Source organism: Carettochelys insculpta, chromosome 24, assembly GCF_033958435.1.
Source record: "Carettochelys insculpta isolate YL-2023 chromosome 24, ASM3395843v1, whole genome shotgun sequence".
Classification (NCBI taxonomy): Eukaryota; Metazoa; Chordata; order Testudines; family Carettochelyidae; genus Carettochelys; species Carettochelys insculpta.
The window spans coordinates 10,762,146-10,785,959 of record NC_134160.1 but is presented as its reverse complement, the minus strand read 5'-3'; the positions used below and the strand labels follow the sequence as shown (position 1 = coordinate 10,785,959).

Below are 23,814 nucleotides of genomic sequence, written 5' to 3'. Positions count from 1 at the left end.
TACATAGAACTTTTTCTCTTGTTTTCACTGAAATAACTATGTAGGAACTGCTGATGGCTCATAAGCAAATGAGTGCTCAGAACAGAACTACACTGGTGAAGTTCACTTCCTCTCAGAGTTTCTGCAATTCTTCACAATAAAGAAAAAAATGCGTAATGTAATTTTTTGGGAATGGCTATGTCATGTCTCCTACATATGACAGCATATGGGGAGGCTCGTAAGGGCTTTTTCTGAATGCTCACAGGATGGTGGCCTGACTCCAGCTTTAGAAGATATTTCTATTTCTTTGGGAGCTTTCTAGTTTTTTCAGATGGGGTTGGGGGGAAGTGGGGAGTGGAAGAGCGCTCAGTCTCTTCCCTTTTTCCTTCTCCTGAATAAGCTAACCAATGAGCTTGAGTTGTGTTTTCTTCAAATGCACAGTCCATAGGGTGCGTGTACTGTTAATACCATTCAAATACAAAACTCACATTTGTAGTAAGAAAGCTAAAAAAATAGTTGGAAGGTCCCACTTCTAATTGTTGAAATTGAAGTGAAACTTGCTGGTATAATACTGCCATTTACTGATGTATTGAAGCATAGATTTCCCCATGTGTATCCTAGCTGTGTGGCTTTTGTATGACACGCTGGAGCAGTGGTGGGCAAACTCTGTCCAGCAGACACCCCCTCTCAGGGCCCCTCACCCCCCTGTACCTCTTGTGCACTAGGGCACAGGAGCCCTGCACTTCCTTGTTCCTCCCCTCCCTCCAAGCCCTTTTGGAGAATGCGAATCATCTCATTCATACTCTGGTTCTCCCCCCCCTCCTGACCCTTCCCCCAGCTGGAACAGCCACAGATCAGCTGTTTGAGGCTGTTCCAGCTGGGAGAAGGAAGAAGAAGAGGGGTCCAGTGTGAATCAGGTGATTTGTAAGCTCCAATGGCACTGGGAGGAAGAAGGTAGAGCAAATGAGTGCAGGGCTCTGGTGTCCCAGTGGACAAGAGGCTGGCAGGGGGCAGCAGGTGGAATCCCAGTGGGCTGCAGACTGCTGCAGCCCTCTGAGATGAAAGAAGGTCACTCATGCAACCCATTGACCATTGTGGTTGCCCTCACTGCTCTGGAGTCTTTGCAGATATTAGGAGTGGTAGCAGAAACTGGTGTTTGCCGAAGTGGAAGGTGAACCTAGTAACACCTAGTTCTTTGTAAGTAGTGCTTTTCATCAGTAGCTCTTGAAGTGCTTTACAAGGGAGGTCATTATCATCATCATCTTTTTCACAAATGGAGAAAATGGGGCATGGGGCAGTAGAGTGACTCTCCCAAGTTCACTCAGCATGTCACTGGAAAGTCCAGGAATATAAACTTGGTCTCCTGAGCCCCGTGCAGCATTCTTGACACTTCCCATGCCCAGCTCACCCTTAGTCTAGACTTCTAACTTGGCTTTGACGTCTTCAAATGGCCTGGCACTTCCCTCCCTGATACCCTCTCAGCCCTTCCCTGGCACTGCCCATTTACATAGGTGGCCTGGTGCATGCTTTTACCGCAGTGATGGACCACCTGCCGCCATTCAAGCTCTGGGAGAGAGGGACAGAAGTGGCGACAGAACGTGATTCATGGTGCTCTGAAAGTGCTGGGCGGGAGGGCCTGGAGTAGAAAGTGCTGGGCTGTAGTGCCCCAGTGCGTGAGAAGTGTGTGGGGAAGAGGGCCAAGAGGGGGTACACAGGCTACAGGTGGAACCACAGGGGGCTGCATGGGCAAACTGCAGCCCACTGAGACTAAGGACTATTCATAGGGCCCACTCAATAATCTTGGTTGCCCATCACTGCCTTACAGGGGCAGGATGCTTAGGGGTTGCGTGTAGTGAGTCCCAAACAACAGGGAGAGCAGAGAACAGACTCCCAGAATCTTTCACTCTTGACATTTTTTTTTCTCTTGTGCTTGTTAGTCTGTTATTCTAAACAGCTTTCAGATTGGCTGTGTTGGAGCATATTTAGTAACTACGCATCTCTCACATGGAGGATTTAACTCCAAGTGTCTTGCTAATTCTCTTTGATGGCCATTGTGGTTCTGTTACATCCTCCAACTAAATTTTCATTGCATCTTCTGAAAATAAGTTGAGGAGTAACGTATGCCGTTCCTCCTCTCCTGGATTCTGTGCAGTCCTTCCAACTATTTTGTGCAATCTTATTTTTCCCCAAAGTCCTTGAACCTGTGTTCAAGATTACTAGTGACTTACACAGTATTGTAAAGCCCTTGGAGATAAACAGATTGCTTCATTACTGAGGGCCTAAAGAGGGGCAGAACAATACAAGTAAGTTCTGCCCTGAGGCCGCCTACTCTGCCGTTGTTCTGAGATGGTGTGTGACCTGTTATTTTTGAAGGTTATGCACTATCGCTCTTCCACCTAGCGCACAATAGAGAATGGGATGGAACATGTATAGCAGAGTTTCTTGCTAAAATGAATAGATTCTTAAAGTTGCTGTTAAGACTATAATTGAGATCTGGTTTATTTGGTTTTCATTGGAAAACATTTAGCTATATAGTTGCCTTTACCTTGTATGTTATGCTAATTGATATAGACATTTTCCTTCAAAAGTGCTGATTTAATGGGAGAAAGCATGTTATTTCTCTGCTGGATTGCTGTGTGTCTGTTTGAACAATTCCTTCATAAATGAAGGCCTTCCTTTTTTCAGTACAAACTCACTTGTGGTGAAAATATCCTTATAGGCTTGGAACCAAGTTTCTGTGCGCAGCTCAGCCACTAACACTTAGACAATTCGCTTAACTGTTCTGTGCCCCAGTTTCCTCTTCTGTAGAGCTGAATTAATGGTTCTCGCTTTCCTTTTGTAAAGCAAGATGAGAAAGATGGATGAAATACAGTCTGTAAGATTATAACGGGAACAATGAATTGTGCCTCTTTGTGATGCCTAGCAAAGACTCCATTGCTGAAGGTGAAGGTGGTAAGTATGCTCTGAGTACCTAGATAGAAGACATGGTCGAAGAAGACTATTTCCATCCCCCTTCTTGTCCTATTATCGTGCCTGGTAGTGGAAAAACACAATAGTGTTTTTGGTCTTGACTCTTCCATGACTGGACTGTTCTGAATTTGTACTAGGAATATTGGTTCTGTTTTGTGACAGACAGGGGGTTTGATGTTACTTTTTTCACAGCAGTTCTGTGTTAATTGTTGATAGGCTGTATAGGTTTGCCGAGTGCTCTGTTGGCTTATTCTATTGTCAAAACAGGACTGAGTGTGTTTCATTTTTTTGTGTTTCCTCTTTCAGTGCTTTCCTTTTTTCTACTTTTTAAGAGTCTTGCTTCAAGTCTGTGTGTAGCTAAGTTCTTTTCTTTTGGTTGGAGGGAATGAGTGATGCTTTGCTTTCAACCAGGTCGTCACTGGGAGGCTTTAAGTGGCATTCAGAGGAATCTATCAGACACAATGTCTGACGGATTGGTATAGCTGCAATTCATGCATGGAGTACAAAAAATAGGACTTAATTGGTAGGGAGGGGAAATGGCAACCTGAGTTGAATGAATGGGTGAAAGTTCCCCGACTATCCCTTGACTAGCAAACAGTGTTGTGAGTTGTTGGTGCTGCCAGAGCAGAAGTGAGAGTCCACTTTGCATACACCCTTCTTTTGTGCACAGAAAGAGAAAATCCGCATTCTTATGCCTTTGATCTTATAGCTACAAACAGAAGAGAGAACTATACCACCCTTCTCCCCGGCCCTAAATCCTGTCCTTTCAAAACCAGCAGCAGCTGTTCTGAACCTCTGTTGGAGGAAGACATTGTGACTATAAATACAGCTTTATCATCTGTCTCGGACATCATAAAATAACTGGCCACTTCCTCTGTAGAGGCTGAATTAAAAACCATGTAATCAACCGATTTGTGCAAAGCAGCATTTTGGTCTTTATTCAGAATTCAGTCTTGTGTCAAGGACTTTGCTTCTAGCGTGTGGCTTTACATGAGAGGTTTTCATAAAGCAGCTTTGTATCATGGGACATGTGGTGAGCCTTGATCATCTAGTACCTAAAGACTTGCCTCAGTGACACCGCTACTGCAGTTATTTCTCTTCCTCATGAAAATATCCGTTCTATGAAATCATGGTTTCAAACCTTTTACCCCTTGAGAGTCAGAACTGTTTTTAATGATGCAGAACTCAGGGCAGAGAGTTGCATTGTATTTCAATGTCTTGTGTCCAGATTGAAAGTTTCAACACGTGCAAAAATTAAATTACAGTTGAAACGAAAAAAAAAATTGTTCCACTGCTAGTAGAAGATCCTTTTGGCATTTGCCACTGAACCCTAATCAACACTTACCTATCTTTCCAAACCCAGCAAGCCTGGTTTAAAATAACTTGGCCTTGCTAGCATGCTCTAAAGTCCCTTAAATCTGGTTTCTTGCAGACATAGGAAGAAAATACATTCCAAAATCATGGTCTCTTTGTTGAGTATCCTGCCAGCAGTTCGGGCAGGTGGCTACGCTCTCCTACCTCAGGCCTTCACTACACAAAACGTGCTCTTAACTCAAGGGAAGATGTGGCAGTTCCTTGTTTAGTGAGACTGAGTTGGAGACTATTTGACTCGAAAAATCATATGAATACTACAGACTGCTTTGTCTTGAACTTTACTTGAGTGACCACTTTATGTAGGAAAGACGAGGCTTTCTGTAATCTGAAGAAGAGGGTCTGTCCTGCGAAAGCTCATCACCTAATGAATTATTGTTAGTCCTTAAAGTGCTACATGACTGCTGGGTTGTTTTGTAGAATACAGACTATCATGGCTACCTCTTTGTTACTATTCAAGATCTCAATAGTCTGTCTACTAAATTGTACAAGGGCTGAAGGCACTGTTGTCTGGTGGAGAAGGGGTTAAATTCTGCTTCCTTCGAGCATTCTTTTCTGGCTGCTGAAGAGATTAGACTCTTTACAAAAAAAGAGAGTAAAGGAACCTTTACCCTGGTATCCTGCCCAGCACCCCCATCACTGCCTTTCAAACTAAGCAGTTCTGATGTCCAGGCTTGAGAGGTTACTGAGCGCAGAATGGTTGTTGCAGTCACTATGCTTGGAAGGATTAGATTTTTTTGGTGAATGTTGATACATATCAGTTTCATGATACACACCCAAACCTATAAAAATATTTCCATCAATTCTGATCAAAATTTACAGGCTGGCAAAGTAAAAAAAAATGTTGCTTGACAACTTATTAGAGGCTGATTTAAGGATATCGACTTTAATGAGATGCTGACAATTTGTTACAGTTATAAAACTTTTAAATTCCAAAGTCCACTGTCATTAAAAAGCTGTCTGATTACCAGTTTTCTGTAACTGTAAGAATTTAAATAGATCATTTTGAAAATGCTTAAAATAGGTATAGGTATCTGTTAAAATTACAAAAAATATGCAATTCTGCAGAGCCTAATTATTACTAATTTATTTCTAAATTTCTTTGGGATGTCTAGAATATAGAAGTCCTCATATAATTGTGATGTAGTCTAAATTGTCCCTTTGTGACAAGGTGAGTGTGATGATATCTTCTAGGACCAGTTTCTTGTACCAACTTCTGTTGGTGAGAGAGAGAAAATTTTGCTCTTATGGAGCTCTTGTGCAGTGTCTTTCATTATTGAAAACTAGCTTGTATTGTGGGGTGGCTAATGTCACTTCTCCCCCATCTAGAATATCCCATTTTAATATAAATTTGTGGGGTCCACAACTGTTTATGCCCCTGCTGTAGGTGAGGAAAGAACAAAGCAAAATGTGGCCAGGTATTAAGGTTTGAGTCCCTGAAAAGCGTGAACTCCAAGGAGAGGGAAGAATGGTCTGGCATCTTGGAATGGGTAGGAGTAGGAATGAGAATAAACAAAAGAACAAAAACAGAGTAATAGCCGTGCTAGACTATATACTATCAAAACAAAAAAGCAGTCCAGTAGCACTTTAAAGACTAGCAAAATAATTTATTAGGTGATGAGCTTTCGTGGGACAGACCCACTTCTTCAGATCATAGCCATACCAGAACTGACTGTCTGTTCTGGTATGGCTATGATCTGAAGAAGTGGGTCTGTCCCACGAAAGCTCATCACCTAATAAATTATTTTGCTAGTCTTTAAAGTGCTACTAAACAAAAAACAGTTTGGGCTAGGTGGCGGTACAAAGCCTAAGAGAGAACTCTCTACTGGAGGAAGAGTTTCATTAAAGAATGCAGCAGTCTCTCAAGGGAGGTGATGGAAGCCCTTTTTATTTACTGGCTTCGTTCCAGATGTAAACTCACTCATCTGGAGCCCCTCTACCCCAAGTGTACTGGTGGTCTAGAGTAAGTTTCAGTGAGACTGCTTCCACTAGTGAAGATTAGCATAAACATGTTTGCGGATTGGAACCCTGCTGCACAGAAGCATTTGCTGGGTTTTGAATGGTTCCCATTACAGTTCTTTTCCATCTCTGACTTTTGACTTCTCTGATGCAGTGGTACATGTTTATAGACTTTTAACACCATATCCTGTTACTGCAGTAATTGCAAGGAATCTACATCTTATTTGGACTCTCTGTAGAAATGATTAGCTGTTTCCTCTAAAATTGCTTATGACTGAAATCCCCACAGATATTCATAAAAAAACATTTAAGACATCAACTCCCTCAAATTTTCTAATGTCAGAGGTTAACTTAGAATATTAATGCTGCAAAGATTAATTTAAGATATTAAATCAGTTCAGGCAAGAATACATGTACATATTGTAATTACTTCCTTTTCTTACAATTAAAGTAATTGGATTATATTTAATGAGCTATTTACATTTAATAATTAAGACTTATCTTTCTAGTATTCCCCAAGTGTGGCAGATGGGTGGGGGCACTTTGTGCTGTGATATAGTTATCTAGGAATGAGTTGAAACTGAAAGAGCAGCAAGGGTTTTAGAGCAGCTTCTTTGTTTCACTAATAAAACACAGTTTAGAACTCTTAGAAAGAGCAATGCATATTAAAGGACAGGTGGGAAAGTTTATTGGGCGCAGTTGCAAATGAGATATAACAGTTTGCAGTAAAAGGTTGAATGTGCTCAGACTTCAGGGATAAGTCATTTCAAAAACTGCTTACACCAGTTACAGTGTTCTGCTATATGATGGAAATACACCAATGTGATATTTGAAGCTTCATAAGGGCCCAATGAAAGTTTTATTATGGTGGTAAACACAGGGCAGGCCCCTCTTGTGGCTAGGTGGCATGAGGTGGGGGAAGAAAACATGGTATTCCTATTAGCACTTTAAGGGAGTGAGTGGTGCTTGCTTTAGCAGATGTGCACCATTTGCAGAAATTGGCTTGTAGCTTTGGGGAGGCATTTGTGTATCAATGCCATGAGACTTGGATGCATTTTTTCCGATAATATATGACACTGTTAGGAATTCAGCAGTTACTTGGAAAGCCAGTTGAAAATGTGTTGACTGGAAAACATGTATTTTAAGTAAATATAGTGCTGTTAGAACGTGCTAGGTAAGGAGCCCAGGAGACACCTTACATTTTTATCCAGAACTCTGGTTCTCCGTGGAAAATGACAGAGCAAGCTTCCTCTATGCTGCCCTCACGCATAGCTAATGCATCTCAGTCCTAATCTGGGAGACCTATTCTTGGGCTAGTCTCAAAGGGGTAGCTGTGTTAGTCTGTAGCTTTGCAAAACAAAGCAAGCAGTCCTGAAGCACCTTAAAGAAGAACAGTTTTATTCAGTAGATAATGAGCTTTCATGGGTAAGACCCACTTCTTCAGGGCCCACTCAGACTATGTCTATACTATGCAAAATAAGGCAACCGTAGATAAGCAATTTTAGCTACGGTAGTTGCATAGGTAGAATCAGCCTACCTGTGCTCGGTTCACTTGGCTGTCCCTGCTGAACAAGATTGATGGGTTTCTCCTGTTGATCTCCCTTACTCCTTGCATCTCACTGGGAATACAGGAATCAACTGCAATCTTGCAACCCCTGAGAGGTCGATTTCCCGGGTTCCTACTAGACGTGTGAAATCAAACCCCAGAAAATTGACCTTGAGCCAGTTGATCTTCCAGGCTAGTGTAGACGTAGGCATGGTCATTGGTTTGTCCCCTGAAATTGCCAAGTATGCTGAATAGTAACAGAGAGGTCGCTGTGTCAGTCTGTACTCCAACAAAACAAAACAGCAGAAATGTAGCACTTTGAAGACTAAAAAAATGACTTATTCAGTGATGAGCTTTTGTGGGAGAGACCCACTTCATCAGATCCTGCTGAATGAAGTGGTAGTTGTCTATGGACTCTCTTTTACTGGGGAATGATTGAGACCTACTCATTTCACAGCCTTCAGATGTTAATGATATAAATTCCAGATATGGGCCAAATGGGAATCAAAGAACTAAATATAAAAGATTATATTGTGTTACTAGTCCCCTGATCTATCCTTTCCCCATGAGTAGTTGTAATATCCGAGAATCTAAGATGCTACTTTTGGATTAGCTGCATAATCTAAATTTTACCTGCATACTTGCTCTGTGCAGCAGTCACTAGTAACCTTGAATCCTTGCCAAAATTTGTCAACCTTAAAAGAAAAAGTCAAGACCTCAAGTGAATGTTTCACAGCTTCTACTCCACCTATTTCCCCTGCAGCTATACCAGCAAAGAGCTTCCAATATTTCAGTAGCTGGTCTCTCTCTTGGTGTATCTCTGTGCACGTTGCTGAGGATGTGAAACTATCTGCTGTTGAGCTTTTATTTCACAGATAAGCAGCATCAGTAATTGTGCATTCTGTGACTCAAAAACCATCTATGACTATTGATTTTCTTTTGTCACTACTATTCTAAAGTCTTATTTAGAAGTATGAGTTCTGTGTGCTTGCTTAGTCAAGGACCAATAGAGTCTCAAACAGATGATCATTTTTGTTTAAAATTGAATTAAAATATGAGTGTTCTTCTCATAAAAAGTGGCTATGTAGAAAAGCCAGCTTTAGTGATGCACAGTTTACTTCCAGTTAACCATGCAGGGCCAAACCAGCTATGGAGGGAGTGAACTGTTTTTTTTTTTTTCAGCTTTCTCTTTATTGAAAATTAAGTCCTAAATTAAGACCCAGATTGTCACTCTCACCTATGCAATCCCCTTGAAAACAATGCATGGTGGCATGGGGCATACATGAGCCAGAAGAAAAGAACAGCTTGGCTTTCAGATTCTGTGGTAGGTTTGCAGGCCTGACAGCTTAAAAAAAAAAAAAAAAAAAAAAAGCAAAAAACACATTTGTAAAATGAGAATACTAGATAGGGAGTGCTTAAGAGATAATACTCGCAGTGCTACTTCTGGAGTTGCATTTCTACTAGAACTGCATTTAAATTCTAGGAGCAGATCAAATTTTTTAGCATCTCCAACGCTGTTCTTCTTCCATGTTTTCCTCGAGCTACTCCTTCTACTCTCTGCCTCTTTTGTAATGCTACTGGCTCCCTCTTGTCAAAATCTGAATCTGGGCATTGAGGTGGGACCCTTGTGTTTACCGATCTTCTTTCATCTTTAGGGCAGTTACCTCATTGGGCAAACCTTCAAATGAGTGTAGCTCCAGTTCAGGGCATTCTTTTGTGTGATGGCTGGCAAAGAGGAAGACGGGACTGACCTTTCAGTACCTAATGACCCTAAGAAATGTTGAGGAATGTGTTCTCCTGTGTTTTGGGGTGTTACCCACATAAATCATCTGTCTTGTGGGGAGAACAGACCCCTGGGAAAGAAAGTAGCCTACAAGTCTGCCAGCAGCTGAACAAGAGTTAGCAGTGGAGTGCAGCTCCAGACTAATGATGGTGAGCACCTGACATATTTTTGGGACTGAATACTTGTTAGAGCTGGCAGAATGGAATAGTTTGTGGCATCATATGGCATTTTGCTCTATAATTTCACTCCTCATTGCTCAGATGCTGTACTGAGTGCTAGGTAGGCTTCCTCTCTTAGGGTAACACGTAGCAGCAGCAGCTCTGATTACAACACCCCATTTTTCTGTGTCTACATTGTGCACTTGGATAGTGATATTAGTTCTCAGCAGAACCTTCTGCTGACTTTTCTGGGTTTTTTTTCTGTTCTTCCTGGGTGTGTTGGCTGCTTTGTGTTTCACCCACCCCCCAACCCCACAGTCTTTTCAAATTGGGCAAAAGCCTATCTTTCTGACTACTACAGCTTGATGAGGGAGTGTTTACTGCTGGGAGAAGCTTTAAATTTAATGTAGAGTTGTCATAGACACTAGAATAAGTGGTCAGTCTGCATTGGTAGGCCACTGAGTGAGTCCCATTTCATATCTGATTATCTCTTTCCTCTCTCGTTCACAAACCTGCTGGTGTGTCTAATACTCCCAAAGGCTGCACTCTGAGAAACTTAGCTGGAGGCCAGTTCTTCTTCGCTATGCTGTTTGTGTTGGGCAGGATTATTTGTAGCAATCAGTGCTGCAAAAATGTTAATTTGATAGCTGGGGAAGGGTTATCAGTGACCCGAACTAACTTGAAAATGCAGGTACCAGAAAACATGCTCCATCCACCTCAGGTGCTGTGTTACACCAGGCATCGTAGCAGACACTACTTCTGATGCTGAAATTAATTCACAGAGGGCCTTTACTTTAAGAGGTAACGTCTTGCACTAAGATGTCTATTAATGCAATGTCAGTCATTTAAATATATATCCTTGAGAAAATGTCCTAAAATCTACTAGGCGAAGTTGGCAAAAAGGCTAGTGAGTGGGCTGCATGAGTGGCCCTCCTTCATCTCAACGGGCCACAGGATTGAAATCAGGCATGTACGCTAACCATTACTGGAAGAATGAGATTCCATATATTAATACATCGCGTGCTGAATACTTGGAAACACACAGAAATGCTTTAGTCATTCATATATTAATAGTACAGTTATCAACTTAAAATAGAAACATTTACACTTACAGTACAGTATCAAATCCCTGCCTGGCCTCTTCCCTGCCTCATAGGCCAAGTGTGTCCCATCCCTGCTTCTTCCCCTTCCTCCCAGCACTTCGGGACCACCATGAATCAGCTGATGTGCATGCACCCTGTCCCTACTCTAGTGGGGGGGAGTGCAAATCATCTGATTCATGGTGCTCCAGAAGTGCTGAGAGGAGGAGGGTAGGTAAGTGCCGGGCCCCCAGTGCACAAGAGGCGGAGGGGAGGAGGACAGAGTGGGGTGTATAGGCTGCACATAGCATCTTGATGAGTCGCATGTGGGCCATGGGCTGCAGGTTGTCCCTGGTATATATTGTGTGTAACCTTTTGGTTTTTGACTCTCCTCTTCCTCCTCACCAGCATGATGACCATGGCATCGGAGCACTTTTACAGGAAAAGAAAACATAGGCCTGCTTGCCAGCTGATAGTGGTTTTCTCTTTCTCACTCCAACAAGTATTTGGCCTTGATTTTAGTGATTTCTTTTCATTGTTGGCAAGCAGATCCTGGGATGCCATTGTGTTGCTTTGTAATCCTTGACAAAGACTACCTTCCTTATTGTTTGTAACAGTTGTTTCATCATGGGTTGGAATGATTTAAATGAAAGAGATTTACATAATTGATTTAAATTGTCAAAATAAAATCTTTGATTTAAATCAAGTTACCAAAAAAGCTAAGATTGACTGACTGACCGTGATTAGAATGCATTTAATTTTAGGGTAAACCTCACTGAAGCCTCGCTGGCACTTAGGTTTTTTGAGAAAACAAGTATAGAATGGGATCCTTTGAAAAAGATGAGTGATGCTGAAGTAAAATAGGGAACAGATTTATGGCATCACCATGATGGTCTGTGGGCAGGATGTTCCAAAATAAGGGGCTTGTATTAGGTAATACAAAATAAGAAAATGAAACTTAGTGACAACTGGCAACTCTAGATTTCTCTTAGGATGTGTCGACACTTGCATTCCTCTTTCGAAAGAGGTATGCAAATGATGTATAAATTTGCATATTTGACATCTTATTTGCATATTCTAATTTTGAAAGAGCTTCTTCCAAAAGAAGAAAGCCAGTGTAGATGCTGCTCTTTCAAAAGTAAACCCCATCTTTGAAAAAATCCTTCTTCCCATTAAATAAAGGGAAGAAGGATTCTTTCAAAGATGGGTTTACTTTTGAAAGAGCAGCGTCTACACTGGCTTTCTTCTTTCAAAAGAAGCTCTTTTGAAATTAAAATATGCAAATGAGGTGTAAATTTGCATTTTATTTGTCTCATTTGCATACCTCTTTCGCAGGTGGAATGCAAGTGTAGATACACCCTTACTGTAGCTTTCTATGTTGTTTATTTGAGGATAGATTCTAAACCTAGTTAACTAATTTAAATAAACCTGTAAGGATTAGCTGAGCTAAACTTTTTTTTTCTAGCAACATCCAACACAGCAAACAGCTTGGGAACTTATTTGTCAAATCACAGTTAAACTAAAAGGCATTGATAAGAGTTTTGAAGAATAATAACAAGCAATTCTGTGGCACCTTAGAGACTAAAAATTTATTAGATCATGAGCTTTCATGGGAAAAACCCACAAAAGCCCATGACCTAATAAATGTTAGACTGTAAGGAGCCACAGGACTGCTTTGGTGTTTTTGAAGTTACAGACTAACACAGCTACCCCCGGAAGACTGATGCATTGAAAAGTGAATGATTTAAGTTACTAACTAGTTGATCCACTCAGCCGTATCCATGCCATTTTGTCCTAATAGACAGTTTTCCTTATGTTTCATTCTTGAAGCTAGGCCCTGCATCTTCTTCCTGCACTACATACGCTTGACTCATTTTCTTTTTTTACCCAGGGAGTGAATTTCTTCAAAATATTCCCAGATATGGTGTCTTACGCCCAGAAGCCGTGACATTTTTCTGTGACTAAAGAATATAGGAAGCTGTGTGTGTGATGAATAATGTCTTCCTTTTTTGTATCCGGTCCACTCTGCTGTTCCTTTCCATGCTGCCTCTGTCCTTTCTGATATACTGTTACTCTGCCGAAGACAATGGCTTAGCTAACTTAGCTGCTGTGCTTGGCCAAGGTCTACCACCACGTAAGCACAGAACAAAAACAAACCTGTCCAGCTTTTTTTTTTTTCCTTTGCACATGTTACTTTTTAGTTTCTGAGAAACCAAAATCAAAAGTCCAGTGCTTCCAAGAAGCAAGAGCTAGTAGTTAGGCTGGACAGACGAGATCCATTAATTCATTTTTGTGAGGCTGGAAGTGTTATGCGTAGTATGTCTGTGATGAGGTTTAATTGTAACTGTTGTTTTGAAATGAGAAATTTAGTTTGTTATGGATTTTTTATCTGATTTTTTTTTTTTTTAAATCATCGGTTTTTGTCCATGCTGGCTTTTGGCATGTGGTTTGCTGTCCCAGTCCTTGTTTTGTGTTTGGTGAATATGGGTGCAACTCTGTCCTAAGTACTTGTAGATGGGCAACAGCTGTTTCAAATAAACCAACTCAACATGAATTCAGTCCTGAATGCTGTGATTCCTGTAGGATCCCCTGTGGCAGAATCAAGGTTTGCCTGATTTGAGTAGCCATAGTCAACTTATCCATTATACTTGCAATAGCCAAGTGACCAGAAGCCTTTAGTTGTGGTATAGTAACAGAGAGGAAGCTGTGCTAGTCTATACACTATCAAAACAAAAAGCAGTCAAGTAGCACTTTAAAGACTAGCAAAATAGTTTATTAGGTGAGCTTTCGTGGGACAGACCCACTTCTTCAGACCATAGCCAGACCAGAACAGACTCAATATTTAAGGCACAGAGAACCAAAAACAGTAAGCAAAGTTCTCTGTGCCTTAAATATTGAGTCTGTTCTGGTCTGGCTATGGTCTGAAGAAGTGGGTCTGTCCCACGAAAGCTCACCTAATAAACTATTTTGCTAGTCTTTAAAGTGCTACTTGACTGCTTTTTGTTTTTTTAGTTGTGGTATGTTCACCATTAAGTTATGCTGACTGAGTTCCATATTTTGAATAAGCAGAGATTAACATTATGAGTTCCATTCTTCTATATACAGTCTTCTGCCCTATTAACAGGTTAATTTACCTTTTTTGTTATGTCCTTGGAACAAGTTTTGGTTTGAATAATTTTGTGCTACAGAAACAAGTTCATGAAAAATTCCTGGTAGTTTAGGGTTTAGTGTTCTACATAGGCCAGTCTCCATGAGCAACAGGGAGGCACCTCGCCAGTTGTGGAAAACCAGGAAGGAGTTAACACTAGAGGGTGTGGGGTAAGAAAGCAGCTAGAGGGATTGTACTGAGCAAGTCCATAGTTCAGTTTTGAAAATGGGAGCGTGTTGCTGGGTTGAAGACTTTTAGGAATCTGGGAGTGGTGGTATGAGCTTCAGAGTGAAAGTAGGTTGCAGCATTTGGCAGATATTTTGGAAGAACTTGAGTGATGGACTTGTAGAAGAAGAGATGAGCTCTCAGAAAATCAAAAACAGAATTGTCAGCAAAGAGTTAAGATAATGACACATTCTGGCATCATTTGGCTGGAAGAAAGTGATAGAACTTAGAGCTGTGGGAGAGCCTGGAGGGGAAAAGAGTGGCTATTGGGCAGTTCAACCTGTCATGTCTTAAGATTTTGGGGTGAGGAGGAGAGACTCTTATTGTTAACCTGGAACTGGATTTCAGAATTATCTCAGTCTTCCAGGGCTTGAAAAAGAATATTGTTGTCAAGTGGGAGATTCTAATACAAGTTCTAAAGAATCTGTTTTCATTTGAAAAAGTTGTTGTTCATGGTTGTGAAGATAACCTTAAACTGATAGTGTTGTCTGCCTGAGTCTGCAGAGAAATAGCTCCACTGTCAGTGCTTCTTACCGCTTTCCCAACCGAGCAGCTCTGTGAAACTGCCAAGTCACATTCTTGCTTGGGATGGCAGTGAGCAGCAGCTGAGGCACTGGCCTGTTTTTCTTTCTCCTTCCAGTTTTCTGTATCAGTCTGACTTGAAAGTGTTTCCTTTCCGTGGAGATGACAGGCCATTACCTTTGTGTGTTTAGCCACACCCCATGTCACAACAGGAAGTGTGTGGGTGTGGACATATCTAAATCCATGTATCACACGTTGCTTGAAACATTTGCCTGATACCTACTCGCCTGATGACTAGTGGCGCTAATCAGAGTGGAAATAATTGTTCTATCACATTCCTCCAACTTAAAAGAACAAAGTGCCTGAGTTCTGTCCTTTGTGTCCCATATTTCTTTCCACCATACAGTGAGTCAGCATTTTAATGAACTGTTAAGAATAAAACTTACCAGCAGTCTTCTGCTTGTACTAGACCTTTTCCTTCCTGGCTTCAGTCACTACTTTTTCCTCTTTTTTCTCTTAGGTCATGGTGTATTTGTCTTTGCGTTGTGCAGAGCAGTGTAGCCATAGCCTGGACATTGGGCTACGCAGGTACAGTCAGCAGTGTGCACCAAAATGCTGTACTGTAACTCCTGTGTGTGGTGCTGTGGAGAGTTATTAGACAATTGTGTTTACACAAGCTAGGTACTTTTTAGTTCATGCACAGGTGTCCCCGTAGGGATGTGACAGGGCGTCACTTTGGTACGCGCTCCTGTTCACCTGTCTGAATCGCAGGGCAGTATAAGCAAACCCCAACTAGCTAGTTTCCTTCCTAGGCATTATTTTTTACCTCTTCCCCCCATCATTTCTCTCTCTGCTTATACTTACCCCCAAAATTTCTCTCTTGATACTCTGTTTATAATGACTGCATGAATCTTTTCTTCCCATACACTTATATATAGGGCTTGGAAATTGTACAAGATACATAATAACCGGAGGGATAAACCTCCTAACCAAAGACTGACATTCACAGTGAAGGAGCCCCAGTGCCCAAATGCAGTGTCCTGTTGAGAAGCCATTCCAACCCAGCATCTGTCATGACTAAGGGCATGCACTGCACCCTGTTCAGCGGCCCAGGTGTCAGTCATGTCCACCTTGTCTCTGACTAGTAACTGTCTGCTGAAGTTGAAGCTCTGAATCTCTGTTCCTGCTGAAAGAGAGGAGGAGAATTCTTCTTAACTGCCTTCCTCTCCAGAACCTACTAGCTACTGCAAGGGCAGCTGTGTGGCTCTCTGAGACATCCCCTGAGCCCTGACCCTCTCCTTTGTCCCAAGTCTCTAGCATAGGTAGGCTGCTTCAGTAAAAAGAGAGACTTTTTCCAGTGTTGTTTTCCTTAATTTCAAACAAAGCGATAGAAACAGCATGGAGTAGACAAGCCCTTACTTCCTGGGAGGAATTGGCAACATAGTTCAAAGCCAGTGGCTCCTAATAAGAGTGAGCACTTCCTCCCCCATGGACACATACATGTTAGATCAGCAGTAGGGTGGTCCCATGTCCTTCTTCGGTCATAACCTGGTCACGTTGCCACAATCTCTCTCGGCGGGGGGCGGGATGCATTTTACTTCCTGTTCTCTTTGGTCTCTCTGTCAATATCTTTCCTGTGTTTTAAATTGGTTTTCTTGCTGCCTCTCCTCCAATAGCTTCACCCACTCACCAAAAGGCTCTTCCGTGCTCTACGTGCATGGGATGCCCCTAGGTAGCTTTGTGGGGCTAAGCTACATGTGCTTGTATGAATGAGTGCCAGAGAAATGGTAGAAGCCTGAGCAAGTTGGCTACAGCCTAAGCTTACAGCTCCATGCCTGTGAGCTGCTGGTGTGGCTCTTACAAGATATCGCTGAGAAATGCTAGCTTAGCTGAAGCCCAGAAACCTAACTTAATAAAAGAATCTGGAAGGGTCCACAAACAGTCCTACAATATATATGGAATTTAGAATTAATGGTGGAAGTTGTTCCTTAGCTCGCTCTGTACTTAGCTCTCTGATGGTCTCTATGCTTCAGGCATGGTGAGGTCTGAGAAGGGGTTTCAGTCTTAATAGATTTTTCTGCTTTTCTTGGGTTTTAGATTTGGCTCATCAGCATCACTTTGATTTGGTCTTTTGTAACCTTCTGTTTCACAGGGACAAGTGAACTAAATAACTTGTTTATAATGGAGTTTGGTGAGACTAAGTCTATGCTAGAGAAATAAGAAGATTTCAAATACACAGTTCTAGCTACAGCATTTGCATAGCTGGAATCGATGCATCAGAATCGACTTATTTCCCTAGTGAAGTCTGAGCCTCTGTAGTCTCATGTTGACGTCCCTATTGCATGGAATACAAGGCTTGAGGGACGAGCCCTGAAAGGTCGATTCTGCTGCGTTTTCACCAGACGCGCAAAATTGAACTCCGGAAGATCTACTGCCACCGCATCAATCTTCCAGTAGGTATAGACAAACCCTAAGAGAGCGCATGCTTGCAGTCCTCCAGAGCTGGAATTTGTCTGTATTAGTGGGTCAAATATGGACATTCAGGATTTGGTTTGTGATCTTCCCAGTAGAAAAGCATCCAGGAAGGACTCCCAGACCTCAAAGATAAGCAGCCAGCTGCCACGGGCTATATAGGGTGGCTCAAAGTCAAGAGCAAACAGCTGATTTTTTTTTTTAATGGCTCTTAGTTTGTTGCTGTTGGTGACAGGAAGCCATGTTCTCCAAGCTGTTAGCTTCCTGTTTTATTTTTATACCCATTTTGAGCAGCTCAGCATGTCCATCACAAGGCAGGCATCTGTTTCTGTGCTTTTGGGTTGTTTCTCATCTCGCCTACAGAGAAAGACTGTTTTCCTTCTTAAAATTAATCAAAAAGTTGGGATAGATTTGCCTTCATGTTAGAAATTTTGGGAATGTATCCAACTGCTTATGCTGTACTCTGTTATTCAGGAGTTGAAGTTTCATTCTGTTTTGTGGTTAAGAGGTGTCAGAGAATTAAACTTCCAGCATTTAGGCAAGTCAGTGGTAGAGATTTTGCAGCTGTAAAGTACTGGGCAGGCAATGACCCATTCAACCATTTTCTGAATGATAACTTTCAGAAGCTTTTGTATTCCATAAATTTTAGAAAAACTGGAAGTTGGAGTTAAGTTTCATTTGGCTGTGTGTATTAAAATTAATTCTGATTTCTTTCCATGTTGGGATCCACTCTCGTATCCTTATAAAGCACCAGTGTGATAAACCACTAAGCCTAAAACAATAGGTCTATGTAAATGTAAGCTGGAAAGGAATTTCCAAGGGAAGAGGGGCGCAGCCTGCAGGATAAGAAACACTCACCAGAAAGCTTCCTGGTCAGCTGCAAGCACTTCCTGTTGTTTCATGTGAACCCTTTCTGTTTGTGCTGTGGGTGAGGAGGGAGGTAAGCATCTGTGTGTTCAGCCTAAAGCTTCTGTTCACCTTCTTGGTTACAAAACAATCACGTTAAAATGTTCCTTTAGAAAGCTTCACAGTAGCTGCTGTTCGATGTTCTGTAATATCTGGGGAAGGAATGAGATTGTTTAGTGTAGAGGCATCAGTGGGAAGGGTGGCAGCTGCAGTAATGTAAACAGTCCCTACTAAGCTAAAATAGGTAGTTTTCCATTGCTGCCTGTACACCTGAGCCATCAGGTCTCTGCTTTTCCACTGCAGGCTGTAGATCAGCAGGATCCTTTTTTTCGAAGGACCAGTTTCATAAGGGCGGGAAGGGAAAAAGATGCCTTATAAATAAAGCTGTTTCAGAGCAGGATCATGAACATCATGGCTCTGGTGTGCCTGGAATTTGTGGGTGAGTAATCCTTTCCTGTTTCTTTTCTGGGTTGTTTTTCATCTTTCAGAACACTGCCTGAAGTGGGTCCACCATGCCATTAGTAACAAGGAACATTGAGCCAAGGCACCTGTGCCGTCAGACGTTGCCTAGCGTTAGAAGTGAGCTGGAATGCATGACCAACATCACCCTGGCAAATGTCATTCGACAGCTGGGCAGCCTGAGTGAGTACCACTGTGAGCCTGCATGCTGCCCTCAGGAGTCGTTAGCGCTCTTTATTTAGCTCTCTTTCTGTTCTACTCCTATTTCTCCCCCATCTGCCCTCCCTGGGTAATGCGCAGATATTTTCCTAAAGAAATATTCATTAATTTTCCCTCCTTCTCCCATCTACTCCTTAACCAAGGGAAAAGAAAAAGGGGAGAAAAAAAAGAAAAAGGAAAAACAAAGAGGAGGGAAACTCAGTGAACTGCAGTAAAATTGTAGATTAAAGAATTGAGTATGGTTCAGGGCTACAAAATAGGAGTTTCTCAGAGTGGCCGGTACTTTCTTGAAGAATGCACCTGTAATTGCATCTGCTGTTAATTGTAGCTCAACTATGTAACATTTACAATCAATACTTTTAATGAAAAGTAATCAAAATGTGCACATGGCATCTGACCTGTTTGGCTGTGCTACATTTATTGCATGACAAACCTGAAAGTCCCCAGTTGAGGACAAGAATCGCCTGTGGGATATTGGAGTTTGCAAGGTGGCATGTGGTTACGGCCGTACACATAGTTACCCCTGATGGCTTGGCTCTCTGGTACCTGGCAGACAGTCTTACGAACGGCAAGAGGAAAACATTGGGTCCAATAAAAATAAACTGTAAGAATGGCTATGGCTAAAACATTTTTTCTTTAAAATGTTCTGGTCTCAGATTTGTTCAACATTGCTTTGTGGCCTGGAAAGAGATCTGCAAACGCTTTGATAAACACATGTGTATGTTAATTTCACTCTAGAATCTATAAATACCTCTGTTTCCTTCACAAGATAGGCCCTTTCCTCTAGTGCAATATGAACATGGGCGTGAGGATTCCAGGCACAATCTTTCCTATTTCTGCATTAGGGAAAGAACGTTGCTATCACTGAAACCCCTGTGCTGCTTCAAGCTTCACATCTGATACCAGTAGGCCTTGCATTGACTCTGTTGCTAAAAATACCAATATGCAGCAATGGACAAGGCCAGTGTATGCATCCATTGTCAAGCGTCTCTCACTGTGCAGTAGTTAGATATGATTCCTGGGATGGTTACGTAGCATAAGGGCTCTCTTAAAATCCCTCCTGTGCATGCGAAATGAGGGAGGGGGAGGATGGCAAAGCTCTTTAAATCCCAGATACAGGGAGTAAGCTGATCCAAATCCAAAAGGCATGCTGGGGGTTAGTGTGACAGAGCACCAGCCAGCTCTCCCTCAGGCTTAGACCTTCTTTGTGCACTTCACAATATTCAAAGCACCTCTGCTTATCCCTCAGCACAGAGAGTGAAGTGCTGGAAGCCAAATCACAGCCTGGTTCCTTTATCAGGAGGGTGCCAAGGGAGCCTCACTCTGGGGCGTGGGGAAGGCCAATCACAGACACAACCAAGAGTGCTGTAGGGAAGCTTATGTGAAACAGAATATTCTTATTGACACTCATGTGCATCACTGTGCATTTGAGGGTAACGGGAAAGGAGGGGAATAAAACGGAGCATCTTCTCCTCCTGTGTACATTTGCAGGGTGGAAGGCAGAATTCTAAGTGCTGTGGTCTTTGGGCTAATTACTGCAGAATGTCGAGACCCAAATACTTTCACTCCTCTCTTTGTTGTCTGTACGATACTCTGAAATTGAGAATATGCTGTTTCCTTATGCTTTGAATACTGTAGTAATCCAAAGAGAGTTCAGTAAGTGGCAGCAAACCTGTCAAATAATCAGCTGTGCCTAGTACACCACAACCTCTTTACAAAGACACAAACATAAAACTCGTGCAGCATTTATATTCCAGAGAGTTTGCCCTTTGTTTCTATGACAGCCAGTAGCATTTTGGAGAGACACTCTGTGCGTTTCTGTTAATTCTGTAGAATCATAGAAGCTAGAAATGGGAAGGACCTATTAAATCATTGTCTGTCTTCCTGCCAATGCAGGATAAAGGTAATTTTGATTGTAATTTTCACTACTGAATTAAAATCAATCATGCAGCTAAATCCCTGAAAACTAATTTCTTTCCCTATCCAAAATATACGTGAAATGCAAAAGCATACATATACTGAATCCTGTACAGTAACTGCATGTTGCCACAGTTATGCAATTAAAGAAATACAGTAAGCTCTTTCATGTCTGGCAGCCCCGGGACAGGGAGGTTGCCGGATATTCAATATTCTGGATAATAAAGAGGTATACCTAGCAATGCTTAACACTAAAGAAAACCATGATTTGATATTAAGAGACAAACAAAAACGTATGCAAGTATCAGAGGGGTAGCCAAGTTCATCTGTATCTTCAAAAACAACAAGAAGTCCTATGGCACGTTATAGACTAACAGATATTTCGGAGCATAAGCTTTCGTGGGCATCATACGCCTCTAATGGAGTGGGTCTTTGTCCATGAAAGCTCATGCTCCAAAATATCTGTTAGTTCAAAAATGTATGCAGGGTACTTTACCAACAACAGTAGTACTGTACTCTGTAAACTCGTACTGTATTTGCTCTATGTATTTGTGTTTACTTTCACTATACTGTACTTACGGAAAAGGTAACTAAAATTTACTTTTGGTTAAAATGCTGGTTATTGGAGAGTTCCAGATGATAGAACGCCCACTATGAAGGACTTTTACTGTGTACCCAAGCTCAGGGATCAGTGCATGTAATTATATCTCATCTTTGTATTGTTAGTGTACTGCTTCAGTACTGCAAAGCAACAGTTTTGTTTTTTCCCAGCATCTGTAGCTTTTTGCCCTGTGAAATTCAGAAATGGGTTCCAGACATCATTTAAATGGAAATAAATAACAGCCTTGTTCTATGAGGTTATTGCTTTGAGGTCTGTCAAATTGCATTAAAGATGAACCTTCCTTCTCCTTTTATTGTGGCATCCTTTGTGAAACACGTGAGTTGCTCTTACAGTGAGGTAGAACAGAGAAGGTGCTTAATGAAAGCAGGTTACAATGAGATCTGTCTGCCTCCTGTGTCTGAGGGAATGAATATCTTCTTATGAGTTAACATCGGGAAGCTGACAAGACATGGCAGCAGGGCAAAGGTAGTGTCCCTCCATTAAAATCCTGTATACAGGAAGGCAGCGGGACAAGAATCACTTTGTACGCAACCTGCATAGAGAAAACAGCCATAGGTCTAGGTGCTGGGACTCTGAAAGACGCAGGTTGAGCACGCGTGTGTAAAATGACTGCAGGGAGAGGGGCTTGAGCTTGGTATTGCTTCCGAGAGCAGGCTCTCCGCTCAAGTTCGTAGATGTCATGGAGGCTGCTGGGCTTGAATGACAGCCTAGTGCTTTTTCCCCTCCTTCCTTCTGAAATCAACTGTTGAAAGTGCAATTTCCATTTTATCCATATCACTTGTGCTAAATGCCAAGATTTTTCTTAAAAAAAGGACTCAAAACTGAAGTGTCATCTTTATTTAGGCTCTTCACTGGCTGACAGGGTTTTTAAAAAGTGCTCGGAGCTTGACAGGCCTCACTGACTTCAGGGGAATCTGTTAGTCTCTAAAGTGCTACACGGCTGCTTGTTATTTGTGAAGACTCGGTAAAGACAGCTTCTGGTGGAGGAGTTGATGGGCGACAGGTTTGGCTAGTCAGCTGCCTCTTACAACTAATATTGTCTCCTTGCGCTTCTCACCTCTCTGAATCCATCTGTTCTCTTTCGTACTTAGATTGCAAGTTCTGTCTAGCAGGACTTTCATTTTATGTTCATACAAGGCCCAGCACAGCGGTCACCTGGTCTGTTAGAGGAGGCTCATATGTGGCTACTGCAGTACCAAGAATTCATAACAACAAGATTTGCCTTGACTATTCACAGAACAGTCTGAGGTTTTACGGGGGGCTCATCACATTTAAGATGCTCCAGTAGAAGTAGCAGCCACTATGTATATTTATTTTTGGTCTAGAATAATCTTGAATGCATCAGTCTTTCAAGTGCTGCTAAATATTGGAATTAGAGGGTCAGTACCCTTGTCTCTGAATGTGGTTAAGTTTTTAGGATCAAGACCTGAATAGACCATAGAGTTCTAGAATACAGTTACTGTTGAGGAAGCCATACTGCAATGCAGTAGTTTATAATGTGGAAGCCCTTTGAGGTGCCGCGCACCAATAAAATCTAGCTGTGTTTGCTTGTTAATAAACAGAATGTCATATAAACCTTAAAGGGGCTACAAGCCAGTCTGGCACAGACTCATGCAGCACACTGTCAACTTGGCTTGTTTCAACCAGTGTTGGTTACTTTATTCAAGGTTCAAGACATACGCTTCAATTGTGTTTCATTGGTGTTTAAAAATCTCTTACAAGAAGGGTCACATTTAACCGGAGTGGTGCACCAGTTCACTCTCTGTGTTAATAACTTGGGTGGTGTCAACATTGCCAAACATGAAAATAACAGCTCTGGCTCTTGTAAAGGTGAGAAAATAGCTTGCTGATGCTAGTGTGGAAGAAGCAGGAGGTTGGTTAGTGGGGAAGGGATGGTGTCGGGAGGACTCAGGAATTAAGACCCTGAGGGTGGAACGTATAACACAGCTCGGAGTGTAATAGAGTATCTTGAATATTCCAGGTAAATTTGCGGAGGACATTTTTGGAGAGCTGTTTACTCAAGCCAACACCTTTGCCTGTCGGGTGAGCTCTCTAGCTGAGAGGGTTGACCGCTTGCAAGTCAAAGTCACGCAGCTGGATCCCAAAGAGGAAGAAGGTAATGGAGCAGACCACAGCGCTCACAGACCAAGCCTGCTAAAGAGCTCCATGAAACCAGCACCACTCATGGCCTTGAAATGAGATAGAAGCATGCATGAGGCTCATGTGTTTTCCCCTGCTCCTGATAGGGACTCATTTCGTAATTGCCTTGAAAAAACACTTTGCTAGCGACATGTGGAGTGGTTCCAAGCAAGTCTGCTTCTGCTGGAGTTGGTCACTAGCAAGTCTGACTAGTCAGTGCAGCTTGATTTTCAGGAAGTGTTTACACTGAAATTTAAAACCACAATAGCACCTCTCTTGAGAACCACGTGAAACAGTTTCAGGTCTGTGAAGACAAGGTTGGAACTTCTTTACTTGTCTC

The 23,814-nt window shown here is 42.0% G+C and overlaps 1 protein-coding gene across 3 annotated transcripts in view; it reads left to right on the top strand.

Annotated features, from left to right (window-relative positions):
- Positions 1 to 23,814, top strand: part of WASF2 (WASP family member 2) — a 47,309-nt gene that overhangs the window by 6,000 nt on the left and 17,495 nt on the right. For all 3 annotated transcript variants that reach the window (XM_074976418.1, XM_074976416.1, XM_074976417.1), the window contains 2 exons: positions 18,607 to 18,760; positions 23,317 to 23,451. In XM_074976418.1, the coding sequence (XP_074832519.1) occupies positions 18,631 to 18,760; positions 23,317 to 23,451 (265 nt within the window). In that variant the 5' untranslated portion in view covers positions 18,607 to 18,630. The remainder of the gene's footprint in view (positions 1 to 18,606; positions 18,761 to 23,316; positions 23,452 to 23,814) is intronic.